Below are 22,091 nucleotides of genomic sequence, written 5' to 3'. Positions count from 1 at the left end.
TACTACACAACAGTTGTGGGAATGACCAGTTCAGAACTGTACCTAAATGAATGCCCTACTTGAAATTCAAAGGAATTCACCTATGAACACCAACCTCTCTCCCACTACTGCACCGCTGGGAAAATGGTCTCCCATTTAGCCTGCACTAAAAGTCAATTCTGTTTCAGCTACCCTGGCAGTGTAGTGTACATCATCATCAGTGTCAAAATACTGTCTGGCACTATCATTTGATCCAACCCAATATTTCACTGATCCATCACAATCCGATGCTGTCAAAGGCCTAGATACACTTCAGTAAGAACTTATTTTTAAATCACAGCAGCAAGAACTAGATTGCAACCAAGCCCTTACCAACGAGAAAGCATTTTACACTGTGACTCAAGGGTGTCAGTCACTGTCAACAGCTGAGGTTCGATATATACCATGCTACGCAATGACTGGGGGTTGAGAAAACATTTAATAGTAAAACACATTAGAGTGCAGTGTTCTGCTAATTACACTGTACGGTCACTGTGAAAAACTAGAAAGTGTTTTTGCATTTCCTACCAGAAATTAGAGTAATCTTCAAGAAAAGTCTTTAAAAAACAGTTTAGTGCTTAGTGTTCGTAGCACAACGACGCAACTTAGTTCAGCAGATAGTTTGGCAACACTTAATTGAGCAAGAACAGGATTTTAAAAATAAGGCTTTACATAGGTTTTTTGTCTTTTCAGGAGTTTGCTTTTAGAAGAATGCAAGGTAACTTTCAGACTTTAAACAAATGAAACCATAGAATTGTTGATTGGTTCAAGAATTTATGGAAAAGAACTAATTTATAACAGAAAAACTTGGCATTGAGTGTGAATGCTCCATTGTTCTGAGCAGAGCACAGGGTTTGGAGTGGGGTGGGGGAGGGGAACATTTACAGCAGCAGACATTTTCTCTTCCTCTTCTTTACAGGAGGGGGGCACAGAACTGCTCGGATAGCTTCATCAAACACTGTCTTGAGGCCTCGCTGTGTAAGTGCTGAGCATTCTAGGTATTTCACTGCACCTGTGGAAAGCAGAAAGGCAATTAAAAGGCAATTTTCCACAATTAAAGCAGCACTGCTTCCAGCTAACTCCGCAAGGAAAGCCAGGCATTTATTTTAATTAAGGTACAACATCATCCACAAAGTAGGTTTAGATCAAGTCAACAATAACCCCGTCGCCTTCATACCAATCTCTTTTGCCATGGCAAGGCCCTGTGGGTAGGTGATAGGAGTCAGCTTCTTCTCCTTCAGTTTTTCAATAGTGTCCTTGTCATCCCGGAGATCAAGTTTGGTACCCACCAAAATGATGGGGGTGTTGGGGCAGTGGTGCCGCACCTCAGGATACCACTGCAAAAAAAGAGCTTAGGTTGGGGGGGCAGATTTCCACGAAGGCTCTCGAACACTATGACCAAAAGGCTCCGAGTCCATCATGACACTTGCCAGAGTCCATCAAAGAGTAAAGGGAATAACATAAGACTCCGTTAACACAGTATTGAAAAGCAGCATACAATTGCAAAACATTTTTAATAAAGCCAACAGGTATTTCCATTTACTCAAAAAATGTAACCCATTAAGGGCTGTATTTTCTCCACACCCTTGAAAAACCCTGATCTGCACTTCCCCCACCCATGGAGCCCACCTCTCATTTGTGAGGTCTCCACAATGCCATACAGCAGAGTCCTCCAAGGACCTGAAAGACTGCAACAGTAGCAGAGCACATGCTAGGACAGCAGCCAATTCAAGAAACAAGTGCTATCAACCTAATTTTTACATGACTTTTTTTTTTAATAATATTTTTCTTTAAATTGTATTAAAAGGAAAGTTCCTGTTTATGATCTTGGCACCTTGTTGACTGAAAACTCTTAAACTACTGTTATCCTATCAGTGCATCAAGGAATTACCCAATACTGAGCTCTGAACTTCCACAACTTAGAAGTCTAGCAAATTGATTTCTGCACCTTTTCAAACTACATTTCACATAGCCTGCCAAAATAAAATTTTTTTTTTTTAAATCAACTAATATTTTCCAGCCAGTGCTTGTAAATTGAACACTACATTGATTCCTTAGAAATAAAATTTTACCAGCTTGTACTTACCTTAGCACGGACATTTTCAAAGGAAGCGGGACTCACGAGGGAAAAGCAGATTAAGAAGACATCCTACAAAACAGGTTGATAGAATTTAGCCCAGGAGAGCAACCCCTATAAAATCTCATCAGCATGAAGAGGCCAGTATCACCAGCACCTATATCACACTGTCATCCCTATCACACTTGCAAAAGGCAAGGCCAACACCACAGTTGCACATGACAATCAGAGGTGGCTTTCCCAGTGGGAAACCCATTCCCAGGCAGCTACAAGCAGACACAAAGTGGAGGAACCAACAACAAACCGACTGTAATCAAGTTTATGATCTATAAGATCTATAGATTGTAATCTATTGCAGTAGCCAGCAACTAAACCACTAATACCACTGCATTGCAAGCTTTTTTTTTCCCCTAAGTGTCATTTATTCTCCCTCACTGACATTCGGAAAAAAAAACCCAAAAAACACAAACCCCAACACACTTCAGATCCTTGACACACACAGGAAGCAATGAAGAGTCGTTAGACTGGCTTCTGCACTGGGGCTGAACGCTCTTTGCAGACCTCTAGGTGATTTAAGCCTTGAAAGATATGTACCTCATCAGCACAGGATGTTGCAAAGTGTTAACCTTTGGCATTGATTTTTTAAATACAAATACGCTATTAATATACTACTCTAAAGTAGTCTTAAATTGCAAAGGCGAAGTATACAATATGGAATAAAAAAACCCCAACAATAATTTCTACAATTATTACTTCCATGCCCAAGTCAGAAGAATCTTGTAGAACTGTCACGTCTACTGAACGTCAGTATAAAAAGATTTCAGAATTTCTCTGTAACCAAATTAGGATTGAGAAGGGTATTAAAAACCTCAAAGCTCCCTCCTTCCCTTTCTAAATGATGCGAAAGCAGAGAAAAGTGGGTGTTTTCAGGGGTCTTGCACATCTCACTTTTCAACTAAGGCAAAAGAAATATTGTAAGAGCAGGTAAAAACATTTTAGAGCAAATGCTTACACTACTTGCCATTTAGTATACACTTCAAAAAAACCCAATGAACTTCATCCATGCACCGTAGTCTATGAGCATTCAGAATAACCACAGAGTTAATTTTTGCTGTCTAACCAGATGAGGACTGAAATCTTGCTGTATGACCCAAAACTCAATAAGCATCTCTCAAACAAGCCCAACTTTCACAACCTACCTCTGCATCCGTACTTATTATTAAATGCGTTAAAGAATCAGGCATGTCAGAATGTTAGTTGATTGTGCTGCATTTCAAGGCATTTTGTTAGGTCAGCATCTGACAGCTGCACTGCTAAGCACTTGCAACCCAGTTGTTCATGCATCACCCCAACAAGTTTCTGAAGCAGCATCCCAGAAGAAGAAAGAAAGAAACAACATCAAATGTGATACTATGGCCACTACTTCCATTTTCCAGTTCTGCAGCTTTGTGGTGACTAAAGATCTGCACATTATGCAGACTCTCTCCTTTGCTAGCTCCAGAGATTAAAAAAAAATTTTTTTAAAAAATCAGTGTAACCCTGAGGAATTATTTGAAGATTTCAGGTGTCTTGCACACTACCAACCTTAGTAAGTAGGAGGAAAAGGTATTTACTTGCAAGAAAAGGTTGTCTTAGCAACTCATATAAAAAGATTTGGTAACGGAGTTCTCAGATCTAGCAATTCGATAGTTCCAAGAAAAACAGTTGTTTAAAAAAAATAGGGGCCAATTTATCACTATTGTAAGCAAGACGACAGAACTTGGAACTGAAGTTTTATTTAAAGTTTTACATACGGCAATAGGTTGATCTGTCAGACTGGAAGCTATATTCCTACTATTGGTTCCTCCAACCTAATAAGAGTAGGAGATAATGTTACTCCTAAAATGTATTTAAGGGAAAACATTCTCAATCAGCGATTTGTGCTTACAAATATTCACAACATGGCTTTTCTTAAGAGAGACGCTGCCCTGTAATTCAGCACAACCAACAGCTTGCATCTAGAACAGACCGCCAGACTTCCCCAAAAATCTGTAAATGTCTATCTGCATTGTTGGAGGAAGAGCAAGATGTTTGCAAGAGCAAACCTCTAATGAAAAGCATCCTCCTCACTTAATTTTCTTTTTGGTTTGGTCTCCTGAGGAAACAAAGTTAACTACCTTTTCTGCCCCAACTTCTTCCTTCCCCAAATATTCTGAAATGCTGGTAGATTTCAAATATATTCAGGAGAAGGTATTAAATTCCTGTATATTTTAAGGAAGAAAATAAAAATATGAATAAGGGAAAGAGACACAAAGTCATGCCTCCACTATGGCAAAGTCCTTACTGAGAAGTTAATAGCTGTTGAACCGCTGGGTGGCTGAGATGCACATATTGGCCAAGTAATCAGCAAATACCTGCTTTCTCCTTGCCCAGAACAGCGTTCAGGTGCACATAGAGGGAAACAGAGGGCCACAACAACATGTGAGGGGAGAGTTTTAAATAGCACAGTGAAGGAAGGGGGAGGCTGAATGCTGATCCTAAAAAAAGTCGGGCTTCATCAGCTCCACTGTTCTCTTCCTCTGTGCTTTTCGTTAGTTTTGTGGGGGTTTTGTCCCTTAGGTGATGATGAATCTTACATATTGCACAAGTCTAAGATCTGAAGGCTGCTTCATAAGAAGTTCAAAACTTACCACCTTGTTTCATTTTCTGCTGTGAAAAACAATCCAAACAACTGAAAGTACTTCAAACCTTTACTTAACAGTTATACATGCTTGTACAGAAGAGAGTTTTTTCCCAAAAGTATGTTTAGATTGACATGGAATTCCTTCTCAGTCTGTCAGAAAGCCGCAATTATTTTAGCCGTCTGAAGACATGCACATGTATTCTGTCCCTTTGTCACAGCAGAGGAACTGTGTACTCTCTTACAACTCTGCTATCTCACGCTATTGAGTGATCTTTCAACATACCTTTTTCTACCCCAGGACATTTTTTTGAAAGTATTTTTACAATGTTAATAAAGCTTAAGTTCTAGGTATCCTATAAATACCTAAATATTAGAGAAAAACAGCTTTCCATTGTCTCTCTTCCTAGGAAAGGCTGATATTTCTGGCATTTCTACTAGAGTTGCCTACAACTGGCAAGTTCATATCCATCGTAGGTCTCGTAACTGATGGAAAAGCCTAATTGTAAGAGTTAGTGAGGAGTGAATTAAGGAAAATTGTGAATTAAGACAGTTTACTAAAAAAAAAGTACCAGAGTTCATTAAATAACATTCAGGTTATGCAACAGAGCAGTCATGCTGTAGAATAACTAGAATAATTTTGCATTTTACATTATTAGCATTGAATATATATTTGACAGTTAACAACAACAGTAATCAATGCCCAAAAAATTGCAAATTACCACCTTTCTCTACTTATAGCACAGCTCCACCAGATAAAAGTAACTGCTCTAAAGAGCCTAGAAAACCAGCCTCTACAAAGATTAACTGTAGCTGAAGTCGCAGTGGAAAGAGCGGAGCCAGATTACTTTGGCATTTTCCTTACACAAGGAAAGATGCTGCATGCAGACAGGACTTAACCAGTTGCAAGCATAGAAGACAGAAGCACATTTGTATTGATGTTATAGCACAAACTACAGCAAGTAATAAAATAGCCATGGGCTTAAGTACATTTGAAAGCTCTGACACAGCCTCTGTCAATACCAGTATCTTCATTCAGTACTGCCTCTTTCACATCTAGAGCATCTTCATAGAGACTAAACAGTATCAAGTGCTTAGCAGTGACAGTGTCAGGTTGCAGCCAAACATCACACCTAAAACCAAAAACAAACCCTGCTTTTAGCAGGCATGCTACACTTAAAATCAATGGACTAGCTGATGGGACTATTCACCAACGGGTTTGGGGGGGTGGGGGGGCAGGGGTGTTTGGGTTTTTTCTGGTTTTAAATCAAACATTCTAGCTGATTCTGAGACTGCAACTACACAAAAGCCACCAAGTATCAGCACACACAAATACACAAGCATGCAAATTTTAACATTTGTACAACTGTACACACATCAAAGATTATAATATTGCAGCTACAGTACATAGGATGAAGGAAGGTACCTTGCAACAAGTCACTATTACTAAGAAATACAATTCCAGGTGTGACAAATTCACCTTACATTCAAAAAAAAAACCAAACCACCCAAAACCTTTACATTAGACAAAGCCGTACAGATTCTTTCTAGTTTCACACTGTAGTTCTTACTGTTTGTGGATAGGAGAGTGGACGTAGTCTGTCATAGTCCTCTTGACCAGCTGTATCCCACAAACCCAGATTGACTGGTTTTCCATCAACCATTACATTAGCAGAGTAGTTGTCGAAACTAAAAAAATAAAGCAAGAGTTAGCTGCATTAGCTTGGGGTAAAATACGGCACCCAAGGACTTTTTCCTACAGAGTCCTAATTTGGAACACTATGAAAGGAAATGTTTTTATTGCATCCTTCTGTTCCCCAGAAACAGTAAAGTTGTTCTTTAAATACTGAGCCTGGTATTGGGTAATGAAAGGAAAAAATATGCACAACAGACTTGTTCAATCTGAACAGAATTCATCTTTTTCATTGCTCTTCCGAGGGAAGTGTTGATCTCCGTAAGTACAGGAAAGCAGGTGATGCACTTAGCAAGCACTTTCCACTCTTGGTGGGACATTCAGCAAGTTAATCTGTCTCATTTTGTAAGTTTTAGAATTGAAGATACATGAGCAACAACCAAGGAATCCTTAATGACAACAGTAGGTAAGAACAAAACAAACTTATTAATCCTGCTAATCAAAAACCCCTCCAATGAAATAGCAAAGTTAATAACTAGGGGCCAGTAGAGACCTAATTTTTATCTCGTCACTACTGTAGCTGCAAAGGTTTTAATGACTTGTTCACACTAAACTAAGTTCACTGGGAACACAAGCATACTGTAATGCAAAAATCAAAATTTAAGACCAAAAAAAGGTAAAAGGAGTAATTAAGACAACAAGGCCTTGGAAGGGTAACTAAAGTAATCTGTAAGTGTCATTAGAATGTATTTAGTTATCTGAAAAAATCATCAATACTTACAAAGAGCAAGATAGCCAGATAAATAGAGACACATATGAAACGGGCAAAGAAGCTGCTTGTGTATAAAAAGTCTGCCCCCAACAAGCCCTCAAAAAGAGAACTACACTAATACTGATACTGACAAATGCTTACATGCAAGAAGTGGGAAGCACCAAAATAAATGAGTCCCCACAATCTCACCCAAGGAGCTGTAGAGCTGTAGCTGGCTTAGCACAGGTTTGGCAGTAGCACAAGTAGTGGAAGGAACAAATGAGAAAAAATCTCTAGTCACATGAACCAACTATTTCTGACTACGATATGACGTTTTACAAGCTGTTCAGTCTTGGGATTCCTTATTATAAATTATATTAAACATAGAAATAACATATTATTTTAAATAAGAGAACAGCATCTGATAAAATGTTCATATGTGTTAGTCCCTAATAAGCTAGGCCTAGAGGGCAGAAAGGCAAAACTGATGGCGCATGAACAAGCTCTGGTACGACAGTGCTAAGCAGTAACAGCCCAAAGTTCTTCTCCTTACAGACACCTAGATACTCAGTTAAATGTTTAAGATGAACCTGAGGGATTCTTGCAGCCAGTTCAAACAAGGAATCTGGAACAGCAGTAAGCACAGAGAAGCTGACATAAATGAGTTCTTAGGATTTTGTAAGTACTTACACAGTGGGTATATATTCCCCAGGAAATGCATTGGTTGTGTAACTGATGAGTAGGCATGTTTTACCTACAGCACTGTAAAAAAAGAAAGTTCACATGTAAAATACATTCATCTTGAATAATGATAAATAATATTCCTTTTAGGGAAGACGACTGATTACATCCAGTCATCTAAGGAACAATTGAGTGTCAGTAGTCACTACTGTGCAGGAAAACAGCTAAGAGACTGTAGCCTTGAGATAACTGGCAATGAAAACACATATAATATAAACATTCATTTTGTGAAGTGGTAAATTACCAAATTTAATTAATCTTTGACAAAAAAACACCCACAAGTACTGATAAAACTACTAACATCTCCTTGTCACCTGACTGAATACTCAAGACCACCTTACTCCAACTCCCTGAAATTAAAAAAGTATTTCCAGATACCCTTTACATAATTCCAAAACTGTTATCTTTTCCAGAATATGGTATACTTTCATAAAGTAAAGTTTGAAAAAGCTTGAAAAGTGTAATTTCTCAACATGTCATTACTTTTGAGTATTTGAGGAACAAATACAAGTTATAATACTCACAATATATATCGCTACTGCAAAATAACTCCCCGCATGCATTCATCAACTACTCAAACATTTCATAAAGTGATTTATAGATAAATTACATTCCAACATTGGAGAACTTGGAACACCAAACCTTTCCCCACCTATCTAATTCTGAACAGCCTCAAATGGGGGCAGGACAAGGTTCTGTTCCAGGATTCTTTTAAAACTGGCAGCTAGCCCATTCCCTCTCCACCCTACTCCCCACATCTTATCTAGAGGCAAACATTAGATTAACATCACCATTGAATTTTTTTTACAGTTGCAGTTAAAGGGTTGGAAAACTTGAAATTGGACCATATTTCTTTTTTAAAATAGACTCTGCAGAGAGTGTTTCTGACACTGCAGACTGGTTCCCGTGCTGGCTTCTCACTTGAAGTGCATAATCCTTTAACAGTGTGAGAGATTAGAGAGGCGAGTGTGCAACTAGTTCCTTAAAAGCGGCAATGCCCAGACAGCCTTACAGTCTTTCTGACCACTCTTCTCAAACTCCCATGCAAGGAAAACAGCATTGTGTTGCAGATATTTTATCACTACAACGATTTGCTCAAAGTCAGTCAGCAGCAACTTTGAAACCTTACTGTACTTACATGTATAATCTTGCCATTAGTATTTTTAGGTTTAATTCATGAGCCTCCTGAACTAAGTATTTCACAAGCTGAAGGAACTCTAATTAAAGTTTTAGTCTAGAACTACAGTTGATAGTTAAGAAAAGCCAACAACAAAACCAAACAAAACAAACCACAAAACAAGAAACAAGCCAAACCCAACCCAAGAACCAAATGCTATTGCTAAAAGTGTCCTATTATCCTTTAGCTTCTGCAGAAGAAAAAAATAACTCACAGAAACAAGCTTTAGTCAAGGGCTTACTAGCTCTGCAGCTGCAAACATTCTGAGGCATTCATATCTGAATTTTACTATGTATCTTCCACTTAATCACTGCATTTCTTCTCTTGGTTTGGAAGCATGTAGACTGTCCCTTCATTTACAAATGACCATCTTGAAAACATTATTTGAAAATCATTTAACACTCAGCATTAACCAACCAGCCTTACTTAAGTTACTCACAATTCAAGGCAGGTTAAGTAAATTTGAGCTTTGTCACAACCATAAGTTACCTTGTATGGTGTAGCTCAATCTGTAACACGTCTCCCCATTAAACTTCAAGCAACTCCATACTGCATTAGTCCAAGAAGTTATTCGACAGCAGCATCTAAAAGCATTACCTTAAATGCCCAAGCTATGAAAGAGTTGCTTCAGTGTGCAGCAGCATCTAGGATTTCATCCTACATGCCCATTTTTTAATTGTAATTTTATGTTCCTGAGCTGACACTTGGCATAACATCCCATCTGCTGCAACACTCTCTGATCATACCATGCAGCTTTCCACACTACTTTTCACACCTGCCTCTAAGGAAACAAGATGCCAGCTCTTTGCACAGTCTGAGACTTTTTTTTTCTTTCCCTTCCAGCATGCACTCTCTTTTACCAAGCTATAACAACAACAACAACGGGGACATTTAATTCTATTCTTGAGAAGTACAAAGTACAATTTCTGAACACTCTCCTGTAGTAACAGGCTTGAGATATACTTGTGCTCAAAAGTAGGAGAGGGACTTACTCTTCAAAAACTTCTGTGGGAAAGAGTTGTGGAGCAGTATGACACCACAGCTAGCTAATTTAACAGCTGTCAGAAGAGGAGATCCCATCTTATCTCTTGCACTAGCACTTTGACTCTGGAACAAGCCAGAACACTCACTCCACCTCCCCCACAAGGACAACTTGCTGTCTTAGCTCCCCAAGCTATCAGTTAGATCAGTTTGAACATATTGCTGAATTGCACTCACAACACTATAAAGCAGGCTATGCTGGTCCAGCTTATAAAGGACAAAAGTGAAAACCTTCAAAATACTGAGAGGAGCAAAAGCCAGCTTCTTTGAGAAATCTCTTGAGGCACAGAGGCTACATGTTCTCAGGCTTCTAGAACCTGTTTGGTCTGATGCTTCATTTTCCAGTAAATTCATTACAGGTAATTTAAGCTTCTAACAGATTAATGTTGAACTCAACATTTTCAGCAGTGGATCAAGAACTTTCCTCTGCACTCAGGCTCTTTTGCTCACCATGCACTGAAACTGGTGAGTCTGCTCTGGCTAATGAAAACAGTGCAGGAAGGAGGTGGTGAGAGATTTCATTCCAAGCTTAGAAGTGCCTGTAATGTACTTCTGCAGCAATCAGCCAGAGTCATTTAAACAAGAAAAAACACGTTCAACAACCCTGTTTCAGACTTGCTCCATCTAGGTTTCCTGCTTTCCTTGCCTTTTGGCTCACTGCCCTACGAATCAGATCATGGTTACCAGTCTTAAAAATAAACACGAATGCCTACCTTTATAAATAAAGCACATCCTCTAAGTACTTTATCAACTTCTTTAAACTTCTAACTTCTGTATTAAAGCAACTCCCCTAAAAAGAACTCCTCCAGCTGTTTGGCAAAATATAAATCCTTCTACATAAAGGCTGAGACTAAGAAACTAAAATAACACCAAACCAAGATTAGTCATAACAAGATTTCTAGCAACTACTTAATCATAGCTCTGCCCACCCGCTATTACATAAATGAAACTAGTAACATTTGACTAATGAAAAATATGGCCTACAGAAATCTAGTGTTTTAACCACTTATTGTTAAGTGAAAGACTTACAAAAGACAGCACCAAGTCCCCTATTGCTTCCGGGTTCCATCCAGGAATCAATGTATTTATAGAACCACACATGTATTAATTCCTGAAAACAAAACATGCCATCACTTTCCTGGCCCTATTTACACTAACAAGTTTTATGAAGTTTCCCCACTATGTTAGAGCCACTTGGAGCCACGTTATGTGACAGACACTGAAATGCTGGTGGAGGACCTGCACCAGTGTTTCTTCCACTCTAAAGGCGCTGCAGCTGCACAGATGTTTGAGAGTCTCCTGCTTTCCTGCAACTAAAAACTAATTGTGAGAATTTAGTTCCCATTTGCAGCCACAGTGATGGAGGCCAGCTGAAGTACTTGCTGTATAATTCTGGAAACACTGATATCTGCAAACAGGTGGCAGCCTTCATAAAAAGCTTTGATTATGTGATTTCTTTCTTTCCCTGATCCACATGAATGATGTCCCTACCAGACATCACGAACAACAGCCCAGGTGTTTACTCAAATGTTAGACAGTAGCTGAGATTTCTCTTGTACCGTAGTCAGAGCAAAAGTTCAGTATTTTGCTATAGTAGGTTTAGTTACATATGGCTTTGCCAGATAAGCTGTTCTACTCACTATGACACACCCTCTCCCAAACACGCTGTTCAGTACCTACAATACTACTCCATTTTTTAAACTTTCAGTAACACAAGTTACTAAATTTCAAGTCACTGCACTCTCTACAGACTGCACTGGAGGGACCCTGAGGTGTTCAGCATCTTACACAAACAGTGCACTACACTCAGTAAGAAGCCAGTTACCCCAACTGCACCCCACTTCTCGACAAGCTATCAAATCAAATACATCATGGCTTTAGCAAAGGCCTCAAATAAAGCAGAATTCCAAACAGGGACTCTTAATTCACTGCTTTTGTTCTTACAGTATTTCTGCAATTAAAAAAAGCCTATAAAAGAGCATGAAGTGTGACCATTTCTGTGACATCTAGTAATAATTCCTCCAGAATGCAGAACTTCCCCTAACATTACACGACATCACTGGAGATTTCATACCACTTAACAGCTGCCTTTTTAGAGTGAAAACAAAAGCTGCTAAAAATAACTTACACCACCGCTTTTTCTCAAGTGTCAATCAACAGCAATTCTTGGAGTTACTCAAGTGGAGTGCTCTTCATCTGTCCAGCACATTCTTACTGCTCTGTATCATCAAGGAGTCAAAGCAACAGTTGCCATTTATTCTTCCCCAAACAATCCTCACAATGAAGAAAAAAAAACCAAGGGCAAAATATGATAGCATAACCAGCACACAAGCCGTGTTTTTCTAGTCAAATTAGTTGTCCAAACAGATACTAGTCAAAGCTGTAAGAACAATCGTGAGTTACACATAAGAAACAGCGTACTCGTTTACAAATTAAGAAAATAATAGTCACACATGTACTTTCTGCAGCTTTGTTTTGTTCCTAGCAGATCTTTGCAGAGGTGACATAAAACAATACCTAAGTTTTATATTACATGAGCAAATCTTTAACTTGCATTGTTTTACAGAAACATGAAAGCTTTAACCTTATCTAAGCCAAACATCATACATTTCCTAGAGTACCTGTAATGCTTGAACTTTTGAAGCAGCAACACAGAGAACCACAAATGGCTAAATATTTTTTAAAAACACTGAAGGGAGGATGATACAAAGCTATAAAAAAATGAGCAATGGTAGCTGAATGGAACCTTAAAAGAGATTTGTTTCTAACTAAGGAGGAAGGAAAACAAATTAAGCTAGTGTATTTTTTTCACAGGTAGGTACAAAACTCGGGTAGAATTACACCACTTTGTCATTTCCAAGACAAAGAGCAACAAATGTGTTCAGAAGCGGGATGGCTTACAAAGCAAACTATGAAAATAGCAGTTTTGTTGAATGAATTACTGAACATTATACAGTTTGTCTGTGCTGAGTTCTCAAATCTAGTGGAGGAAGTAGACTAAACTTTTCTCCCCACCCAAACATGATGCATCACATTTATTTACAGCACTGTCACAGACAACACAGTTCAGTTGAATTAAAAAACTGGTATAATAGAAAAGCAAATTTGTTGGGTCTAAAAATCAACATAACCAAAAGAACAGGCCATAGTTATCCTATTTAGCATCAAAGAATTACATTACTATGAAAAGTCTTTGTTTGTTAAGATGCCACTTTCATGTTCATATTGCTCAAAACCTTACACAGAAAGTCAAGACAAATTTATTATACAGAGTAAGTTTATCTTTAAACCATACTTAGCTGCCTTTCTAGGGATTCTATATCTTAAAAATCAAAACAACAAAAAACCCACACACACAAATAACTTGAAGACTACACGAAGTTACAGACAGTGGCAAGACCATTTAGCTACACTTTACTCCTGTGTCATCTACAGAAGTTTGTGTGATACCAATTATGCTCAGCCTACACTGGGATTTTTGTTTCTCCTCAGGGAAAAAAAGCCTCTCAAACTGCATAAGACAAGTCTTGTTTTCCAGCTGGCCTGTGATGTTCCCCTGAGCTCTGACATCCAGTTAGAGAAAGAACGCCTCTGAGTTGATGGGAATACCATCATGAAGAATATTCAACACACACACAAACTCTTTCCCCAGCACAACTCCAGCATTCCTCCCATTGAAATCCAACAGCTAAACTTAAGAGTTAACTGGGTTCTGGAAAGCATCCTTAAGTTGTTTCACTTATAAGTAATACCACATCTGAATGCTGTAGGTGTAACTGTTCTTTACAGACAGGTATATCGTTAACTATTTGTATTTCAAGTGCTTTATCAGTCTCATTTAGACAGGAACCTTACAAAACTAGATGTATGCATGTAGAAAAACAGCCTCTGCTCACAAGCATTTACGATCTGCTTAGTTTAGTACACTCCACTTAGTTTTACTGCAAGAACCAGATGTCAAAAATCAAGCTATAAGCAGTAAAACAGTATTAAATTTCTCACATCATTAAAAGCATCATAAGTGTGGGGTTTTTTTTAACACACTTCACTTACTCCGGTGTGCCTAGCGATACACGGAACACCAGACACAAGCGGCAGGGTAAGCGGGCAGAAGCGGCCCAGCGCTGCCGGAGCGAATGGGGGCGCAGCCCGCCCTGCCGCCCGCACCCCAGCAGGCGAAGGCCGCTTCCGCCGGCACCAATACGGGTTCCTCGGCCGCCCCTGCAGCACCCACCCGCCGGACGCCCTTCCCCGGCAGCATCGCGGAGGTCGAGGAGGAGGCCAGCACCGAGACACCCAGCGCTCACCAAACCGCCCCCCCCCGAAACCTCGCTCCCGCGGCAGCCACCATTTGCTCGCAGCAGTCACCGCCCGGCCCCGCGCTTCCCTCCCCGCCCCCGCCACCAGCAGGAAGCCGCCGGCCGCCACCCCCACCCACCCCCGACCCCGGTGCAGCCACCTCCGAACCCGGCGACCCCCCGCGCCCCCCGGGGGCGGCCGGGCCGCGCCCGGGCCCCGCGGCGGAGGCGCCCACAACCTGCAGCGGCGCCCGGGCGGCCCGCGCCGCTCCCCGCCCCACAGGCGGACGCCCTCCCCCCCCAGGGGCCAGCGGAGCGCCTCACGGCGCGGGACCGACCGAGCGGTCCCCTCAGACTTACCCGTCGCCCACCACCACACACTTGATGGCCTGCATCGGGGCTGCGCCGCGGCGGCGGGTCCTGCTGCTGAGCGGGGTGGGAGAGCCGCGCAAGAAGGGAACCGGCGGCGGTCTCCGCACCAGGTCGCGGCCGCCTCCGCCCTGTGCCGGGGAGCGGGGACGAGGCAGCGGCCACCACCCAAGGCGGGGAGAGGGAGGACTGCGGGGAAACAGGAAGCGGCCGCTCCACTCACATCCGGCCGGGCTGCGCTCGGCCCCCGCGGACCCGCCCTCACGGGGAGCCGGTCCGGCGCCGCTGCTTCGGGCCTCTTCGGCCAGACGGCGGGCGGCGCCGAGCGAGCTTCGGCTGCGCTCGGGTATTTTCGTCGCGCCGGGAGGGTTTCGGGCGCTCTCGCCAGTGCTTACCGCCGAGCAGGAGCAGCCGCCATGCTTGTGCTACTAACCCAGCCAGGGACTCCCTCCGCCTTAGGACCAGGGAGGGCCCCAGGGTGATCTTTTTTTTTTTTTCCCTCCTTTAGTCAGTCAGAGCCTTTCTGAAATGTGATGTCATGCGCCGGCACTGCTGAGACAAGCAGGCGGCCTCGTGCTGCGAGCAGGGCTGGCAGCGGTACACAGGCCACAGGAGAGCAGCTTCTCTAGTGGGGAGGCCGCGCTGCCACCTGCACCCCGCGTCTGGTCATGGACATGGGTCAGGGCATCATCCTGCACCAGCCCTCTCCACTGCCTCACCGGTGACATACTGACCTGGCAGCCATGCCATCATGTTGTGACAATCCCCTCTCAAACAAAAAGCTGTCTTCTGACACCACTTTGGATCCTGTCTTTCACTCCTGACACAGTCTAACACAACCCATCCACTATCAGGACATCGTGCACCAATCTAATTCTTGGCTCATTGCAGGGGGGTTGGACTCGATGACTTTTAAATGTCCCTTCCAACCGAAAGAGTCTATGATTCTATGATCTCACGAAGCATGTTAACCTGAAACTAGGTTTGCCCTACAGATGGACTGAGCTGATGGAACTCCAGCTACCAGAGACAACCCACAATGTTCCTGATGTGTTGCGGTGCGTAGCTGCCCGTTTCCCCAGACAGGAATGCCACCCACCATGGGACAGTCCCTTTCACCCAGTGTGCCAGCACAGTGCGGAGCCAGAACATTTCCCTTCATCGATAGATCCTCACACCATCCTCCCTCCTCATGATGTGCCATGACATTAATTAACTCTGCTGGCAAGTTTTAGACCAGATCAGTGCACAGTCAGTCTTCAGAAGATGGGACAGCCCAGGGACTGTCAGCCTTGGGTTTCTTTTTTCCCCAAGCAAACCAGTTATTTTCAGGAAACATTGAAGTAAAAGTCAAGCAGAGCAGGTCCAATGATCCCAGGAGTCTATTAATGTCTACACTTAGTTCTTGCCATAATTCTACTTGGCAGAGAAGCTTCTGGCTGGACTGATGCACACAACCGCTATTCCCTTTGTTTGCATTGCCGTCCATTCGTCAAAGAAAGTATGGGGAAAGGGCCCATGCACACACTGCTTCTGCAAAGTGCTGATGAATTCACTGAAATCAATATAGTGTCCCATCATGGGCTTTCCAGCTATTGGAGCTTTGATTAACCTCAGAACATTTCTAAATTATTTTGATACCACACAACACAACCTCATCAGTGGACAGAGCTTTCCATGATGGTTACTCTGTTCCATTTTTCTTTTTCTGAGCAAAGATAATTCTCAGATATTTCACATCAGTGAGGAGAACATCATAATTGTTGCTCTGAACTGGAAGGCTATTTTTGCAACACTTGTATGTCCACGTTCCCTCATACAGATGGAAGCTGAAATGACTTGTCATTTAAGCTAAATACCCTTAAAGCCAAGACTCCGGGGCTGCCAATGACCTGGCAACCGTTCTCTACCCAGCAGCCGGGAGCTGCGGAAGAGAGGTGTGGGCAGTATTGCAGCACTCCTGCTGTTCTTGGCTGCTACAACAGCTTTTGGGGCCTTTGGGATACAGAAAAAAAATAGAGCAGAAATGAAGACTGTCGAATTTATGTCATGGTCCTAGGGAGACCCAGAGCATGGGAAGATTCAAGTGATGTTTAAAACTGCTGCTGATCTTCCCACCACCTATCTATTCCCCTACTGCTTCTTTTTTACCCAGTGTAAAACAGAGGGATACTTAGATTATTTTACATTAAAAAGAGGTAGAACAAAATTTGCAATACTATTACAAAATAGCATACAAAGACAAGGATCAAGGCTATGACAGAGAAAACACATTAGCACAAATTGCTTTTATGATCCTGTCATGAGACAAGCAGTATCTTTTTATATAAGTTCTTTTCAGTGCTACTCCATCCTATTCTTTTGGGATCAATTGTTTTGCATTGTAAAAAAAACCCGTAAGTTTTAAATAGACAATTTTATACCCAATTGGGCATATAATTGCCAACATTAGAAAATACCTAGATAAATATTTACTGTTAGTCATTAAAAACAATATTACAGTTTGGATAGATGATGATGGTAACAGATTTATAAATTTCGTTTTCCCCCATGTGTTTGTAAACTTAAATTTCTTCAAATATTATAAGAAGGAGCCTTTTGGAATTGTGCAAAATTTTGCATTTGAACTCCTAGTTGATATCTCTCTTAAGGTACCTTTCCTTATTTGCCTTGAAAGACAAATCATTATTTATGTGTATGCTCCTCAGAGTACATAATGTGTTAATTATTCTATTATTAAACTTACTATATTTCATCTACATTTTACTGTATTCTTGCATCTTTTTGGTTTAACTAGTATGTAGTGTATTTGTTTTTGAAGAGAAACAAATAACTTACATGGTGCTTAACACTTTGCAGATCTGATTTTTTTCCCTGAGAGTGAGAGGAGAGACTGACACAGGGAACATATTGAAATATTAGTTTGACAAAAGGAAAGAAAATTAGAGAACAGTATGAAAGACAGGGCAAAGGAGCGAGAAGTTAATAACAAACAACAGCAAAATTATCAGTTTGATAGATACGACTGCAGTGCTGAGTTGTATATAGAATAGTTGCGAATGCACTACACAGAGGAGTATGTAAAGAGAAAGTAATGAATGGCAGTAACAATAACGAATTATAGATCTTTCCATAATTCTGATTATATCATGAATCATAAAATTGAGGCTCAGATCAGTCCTAATATTGTTCCACAATCTATCACCTTATCTTTTCTCATCCATTACAATTGTTGAAAGTCTTTTTCTTCCACATCGAGAGGAAATCATTATTCAAAATTGTTTCGGGTACCATCTGAATGTGTGTACTGTGTATGTGCTGGCACTGAAGGAGGATTATTCTCCTTTGTGGATGGGGAGTGGCAGGGTAATCACGCTGATGCAATACTGGAAAGTTCTACTCACCATAACACAGACTATCAGCATTACAGACACAATAATTATTTCCACTTTTACAGTGTCTTTCATCCCAAACTATTACTGTGTTCTTTAACGTGTTAGTTCATTAATAAAGCCACAAACAAATGCATAGAGAAGTAGAAAAGTACCAGTATACATTGTGCATGCAGGGAAACACGTCAGTGAAGCAAACAGAACACCTAAGAGTGATTCATAGATGTAGTCTCTTACTCCTAGATGACACTTCCTGCTGACACCGGTTCTGTTCAATCGCCCTCAGGAAACAGCATGCTGCAGTATCTAGGTCAAAAGTAAAAGTCTGTCCTTACCAATGTGAAAACTGTTTTAGGGGTGAAAAGCTGGAATGGCACAGCACTTGAAACTAGGGGTTGGACTGAAGTGCAAGAGCCAATTTTATGTGAAGCAAAGGTGTATCACAACATGTCAGAGTGCAGAATAAGGTTTTCAGCATGTTGTACTCTTCTCTCTCTAGATATTTGTGTTAAAATCAGAAGCAAAAAAACCCACCCAAAACAACTGAAGAGAGATTTCTCTTACAGGAGAAAAACAGGGTTTCCAGATGCTTTTTCATCTTAAAATAGCTACGAGAATTGTCTTTAAAAATTGTACTTAAGGCTTGATTTTATCCTAATTTGAGTGGGTAGTAAAAGTCAGGTGATTAATGATTAGGGACATAGTAACTGGCAGAAAGAAATCTTAATGCACAGCACTAGGCATCCAAAATTCCTTCCTGGGCTCGAGTTCCACCTGTGGTGTTACCTGCCTTTGTGGCCTGTCACTCACTGAGACCCTCTGCCTTCCCACTTTTAAATCAGGACAGCAGTACTTATTCAAGCTCTTTGGACAGTAGCTAGCACTTAAAAGATTCACACCTAAAACAGTTGCCCGAGATTCTGAAGTTTTTTTGCTTAATGGTCTTTGAATTCTTTAGTTACATGTCATTGTGAAGCTAATAGAGTACACAGTTTTAATTAGGAAAGTGACACTGTTGCTGTGGAGGAAATTCAGAGTATCTTCACTGAAGTTGGGAAGATACTGTGACATAAAATTCATGTTAGAAAATAATATAATCCACAAGTAATTATGAAAATAATATAATCCACAATTTCTAGATATTTCAGGAAGACATCTTTGGCACGATTAGTTTCCTGGGTGTTGAAAAAAAACATGTACTAGCATGTGATATGTACGCTGTTCAAATATAGTACTCAGTCTGCTCTAGAGGAACCAAAGCCAGCAATAAAAAAGGAACCACAACTTTTAAATGTCAGCATTTGCTGCATCTGAGAGAATAGATTAAAGGAGCATGAAAATAAAATGTTAGTATATAAATGTCTACATTAATAATGAAGCGTTGTAAAATAAATGCATCACATTCACATGATATTAGCATAGATGATTTAGCTGGTATACGTATACAACAGAAACAAGTCCTGTATTTTCTTTAGGTAGGTTCTGATAAGTATCTCTTCTGTCAAGAATTTCAGTTATAAAAACCACATAAGGCTTTGCATTCACTTATGTCTACCCTCAGGTTTAGCGAGCAGTAACAGACAGTGCTTACTACAGTGAGAACTGTTGTTGAAGGCAGTGGGGCTATACACAGTAATCCCTGTATATGGCTGTAAACCCTCTGGAATAGAGACATCATTATGTAGTTATAAACAAGGACCCGAGACTTCTCTGTGTCACTTCAGTTTTTTATCACTGCAACTCTCTCAGCAGAAATATGAGAATAAGCCTTTCGATAACTGTGAGCATCACATCATGCCCTGAGGTGAGGCACTGCTGAAGTATGCAGATGTGTAAGCTGCAAGTTCCCCCCAACTTCTACCTATCTTGATACCAAGCATTTCACAGAAATGAGCCTTAAAATACTAAGAAAAAGGATAAAGGTTTAACCATTACGTAAGCCCATTTAGTATTACTAGTTTTACTGCCTTTCACTGACCAATCATTTTCCACATGAATAAAGACCGAAGGCTACAAGCTTTGACCTGACCACTTGATTTGCTTAGAAAGATTTAGTATTTCTTTTGCCGCAGGCTTGCAGACGTGCTTATGGACTTCAGTAGAGCTCGGACCTAAGAGGACCAAGTCTTCTGCGGTCAGTTTGCCTGAGGACAGATGGAGTGGTAAGACGCCTACTTCCCTCTGTCATGCTGCACAGCTGTGATTCACATACCAGTTAACAGCTTCTCTTGGAATGGACAGCAAGATAATAACCAGACAGCCTCAAAAAACACATTAGATCGAAAACAGAAGTTAAAATCAGTGGGTCCTCATATAGCATGGCCAGCATTCAGAACAGGAATGTACATTTACTACAGAAATAAGACAATTGACAAAAAGTGATGATATATTCTGGAATTTATTCCTCACTGGAACTATTTGTAGAAATTCTGAAGAACTTAAAATAGCAATAAATATAAAAATATGTACAAAATAGCTTGTTTTAGCATAAATAGAATATAGAAATTGTATGAAAAACTTATCATTTTCCCCCCAATGACTGTATACTGATAAGCTGCTAAGTAACAATTTCTGTGAAGTGGAAGAGTTCCCAAAACAAGATGTTTGATTTATTCTTTGTTTCCTAAATCTAAAAATCACAAAATTGTCCTGTTTGCAAAACAATCTATGTCAATGGTGACAGGTCAATTACCTTCCTTCTGTTTTACCAAGAGGTGCAGTTGGGTAACTGGTATTTCTGCTTATTTCTGGCAGCTAAATATTTTAATTTAATGTTAGACCCTGCCTTTATTAAACTGATGAAGAATACCCATTCTAATGAGATCTTCTGCCTTTTTAGTATCGCCTGTATTGGAGTACTAACGCTCCTCAGTGCAAGCTGTGTGCAACACAGTGTTACAACACACCTGCTTCTGCAAGAGTTGTTCATATCGTTGGTAGCCTCGCATGTATCTAACTAGAACTTGCCAAAACTGTTGTTAGAATCCAGTGTGTTGTACACTTAATTTTCTGAAAGATTTTGGAGAGAGGGGGCTCTAAGCTCAACGTCATCACAAACCAAAAGAGTAAACTGAATGCTTTTGTCAGCGGAGACAATACACTCTCTGACGGGCGCCTGGGATTCTGGAGTGCCAAAGCAGATCGCTGCTGGGGAAGGAAAGCACGGCATCAGTAGACAGGCTACCATAGCTGATGACAAGTTTCCTTGCAGTCCTAAAAAAGACACTCACAAGAAGGGGTTTGTTAGGAACCATCTGACTTTTTCAACTGAACTTTCAGTCCAAAAAAGTACAGAAGATAACAGGAACTGAAGAGAACAAAATGTTTTATTGTTTAAAATATTTTACTTTTCCCTTTTTCAAGTTTCTGTTATGATCTCAGTCTTTTGCAATCATTTTATCAATCATTTTATGCAATTTTTGCATACATAGCAATGGATATAAAAAAGCGCAATAAAGAAAGAACAAACTGTAAGCATAAATAACCCTAAATTCTGTCTCATTTAAATACTAAGTGTTCATACTTTATCTGTGTTGTTATTAGTTCTTACTGAGCACCCTGGAGACCTGATCTCAAGCATAAGGATTGTTCCGTGTCACGCTCCAGAGCAAAGAGAGGTCACTTCCCAAAGAGGCCTATCCCAAGCAGAGGACAGACGGATATGGTTAAACAGGGGAATGCAATTAGATAATATTGGTCTATGTGGTAGGCACATCAAGGGCCTTATTTTTCATTCTTTTGGAAATATGTTAACTTAAGAGCCCAGAAGGAGAGTAGAGGAATCTTTGCATAAACCTATGAGGAACTACTTCTGTCTATGTATGACATATACTATCACACTTCTATCTATAATGGATATATGTTGAGAAAGCTTAAGAGGACACTTTGAAAATGTAACAAGTCAGTAATGATGACTAACATTTTTTTTTGTTGAA

At 40.6% G+C, this 22,091-nt stretch overlaps 1 protein-coding gene across 2 annotated transcripts; it reads right to left on the bottom strand.

Moving 5' to 3' along the window:
- Positions 1-899: 899 nt before the first annotated feature.
- Positions 900-15,471, bottom strand: RAC1 (Rac family small GTPase 1; the record flags this gene model as incomplete). Of its 2 annotated transcripts, XM_082006585.1 has the most annotated exons (7): positions 14,756-15,471; positions 7,829-7,900; positions 6,326-6,443; positions 3,889-3,945; positions 2,105-2,167; positions 1,196-1,355; positions 900-1,030 (listed from the first exon to the last, which is right to left on the bottom strand). In XM_082006585.1, exons 1-7 carry the CDS (start codon positions 14,788-14,790, stop codon positions 900-902), a joined length of 636 nt encoding a protein of 211 aa, XP_081862711.1. In that variant the 5' UTR covers positions 14,791-15,471. The 2 variants fall into 2 exon arrangements, with proteins under 2 accessions (XP_081862711.1, XP_081862712.1); XM_082006586.1 differs by lacking the exon at positions 3,889-3,945.
- Between the last annotated feature and the right edge of the window lie 6,620 nt (positions 15,472-22,091).

The sequence above is a fragment of the Phaethon aethereus genome (genome assembly GCF_964289735.1).
Source record: "Phaethon aethereus genome assembly, chromosome: 15".
NCBI lineage: Eukaryota > Metazoa > Chordata > Aves > Phaethontiformes > Phaethontidae > Phaethon > Phaethon aethereus.
This window is presented reverse-complemented; position numbering and strand designations above follow the sequence as displayed.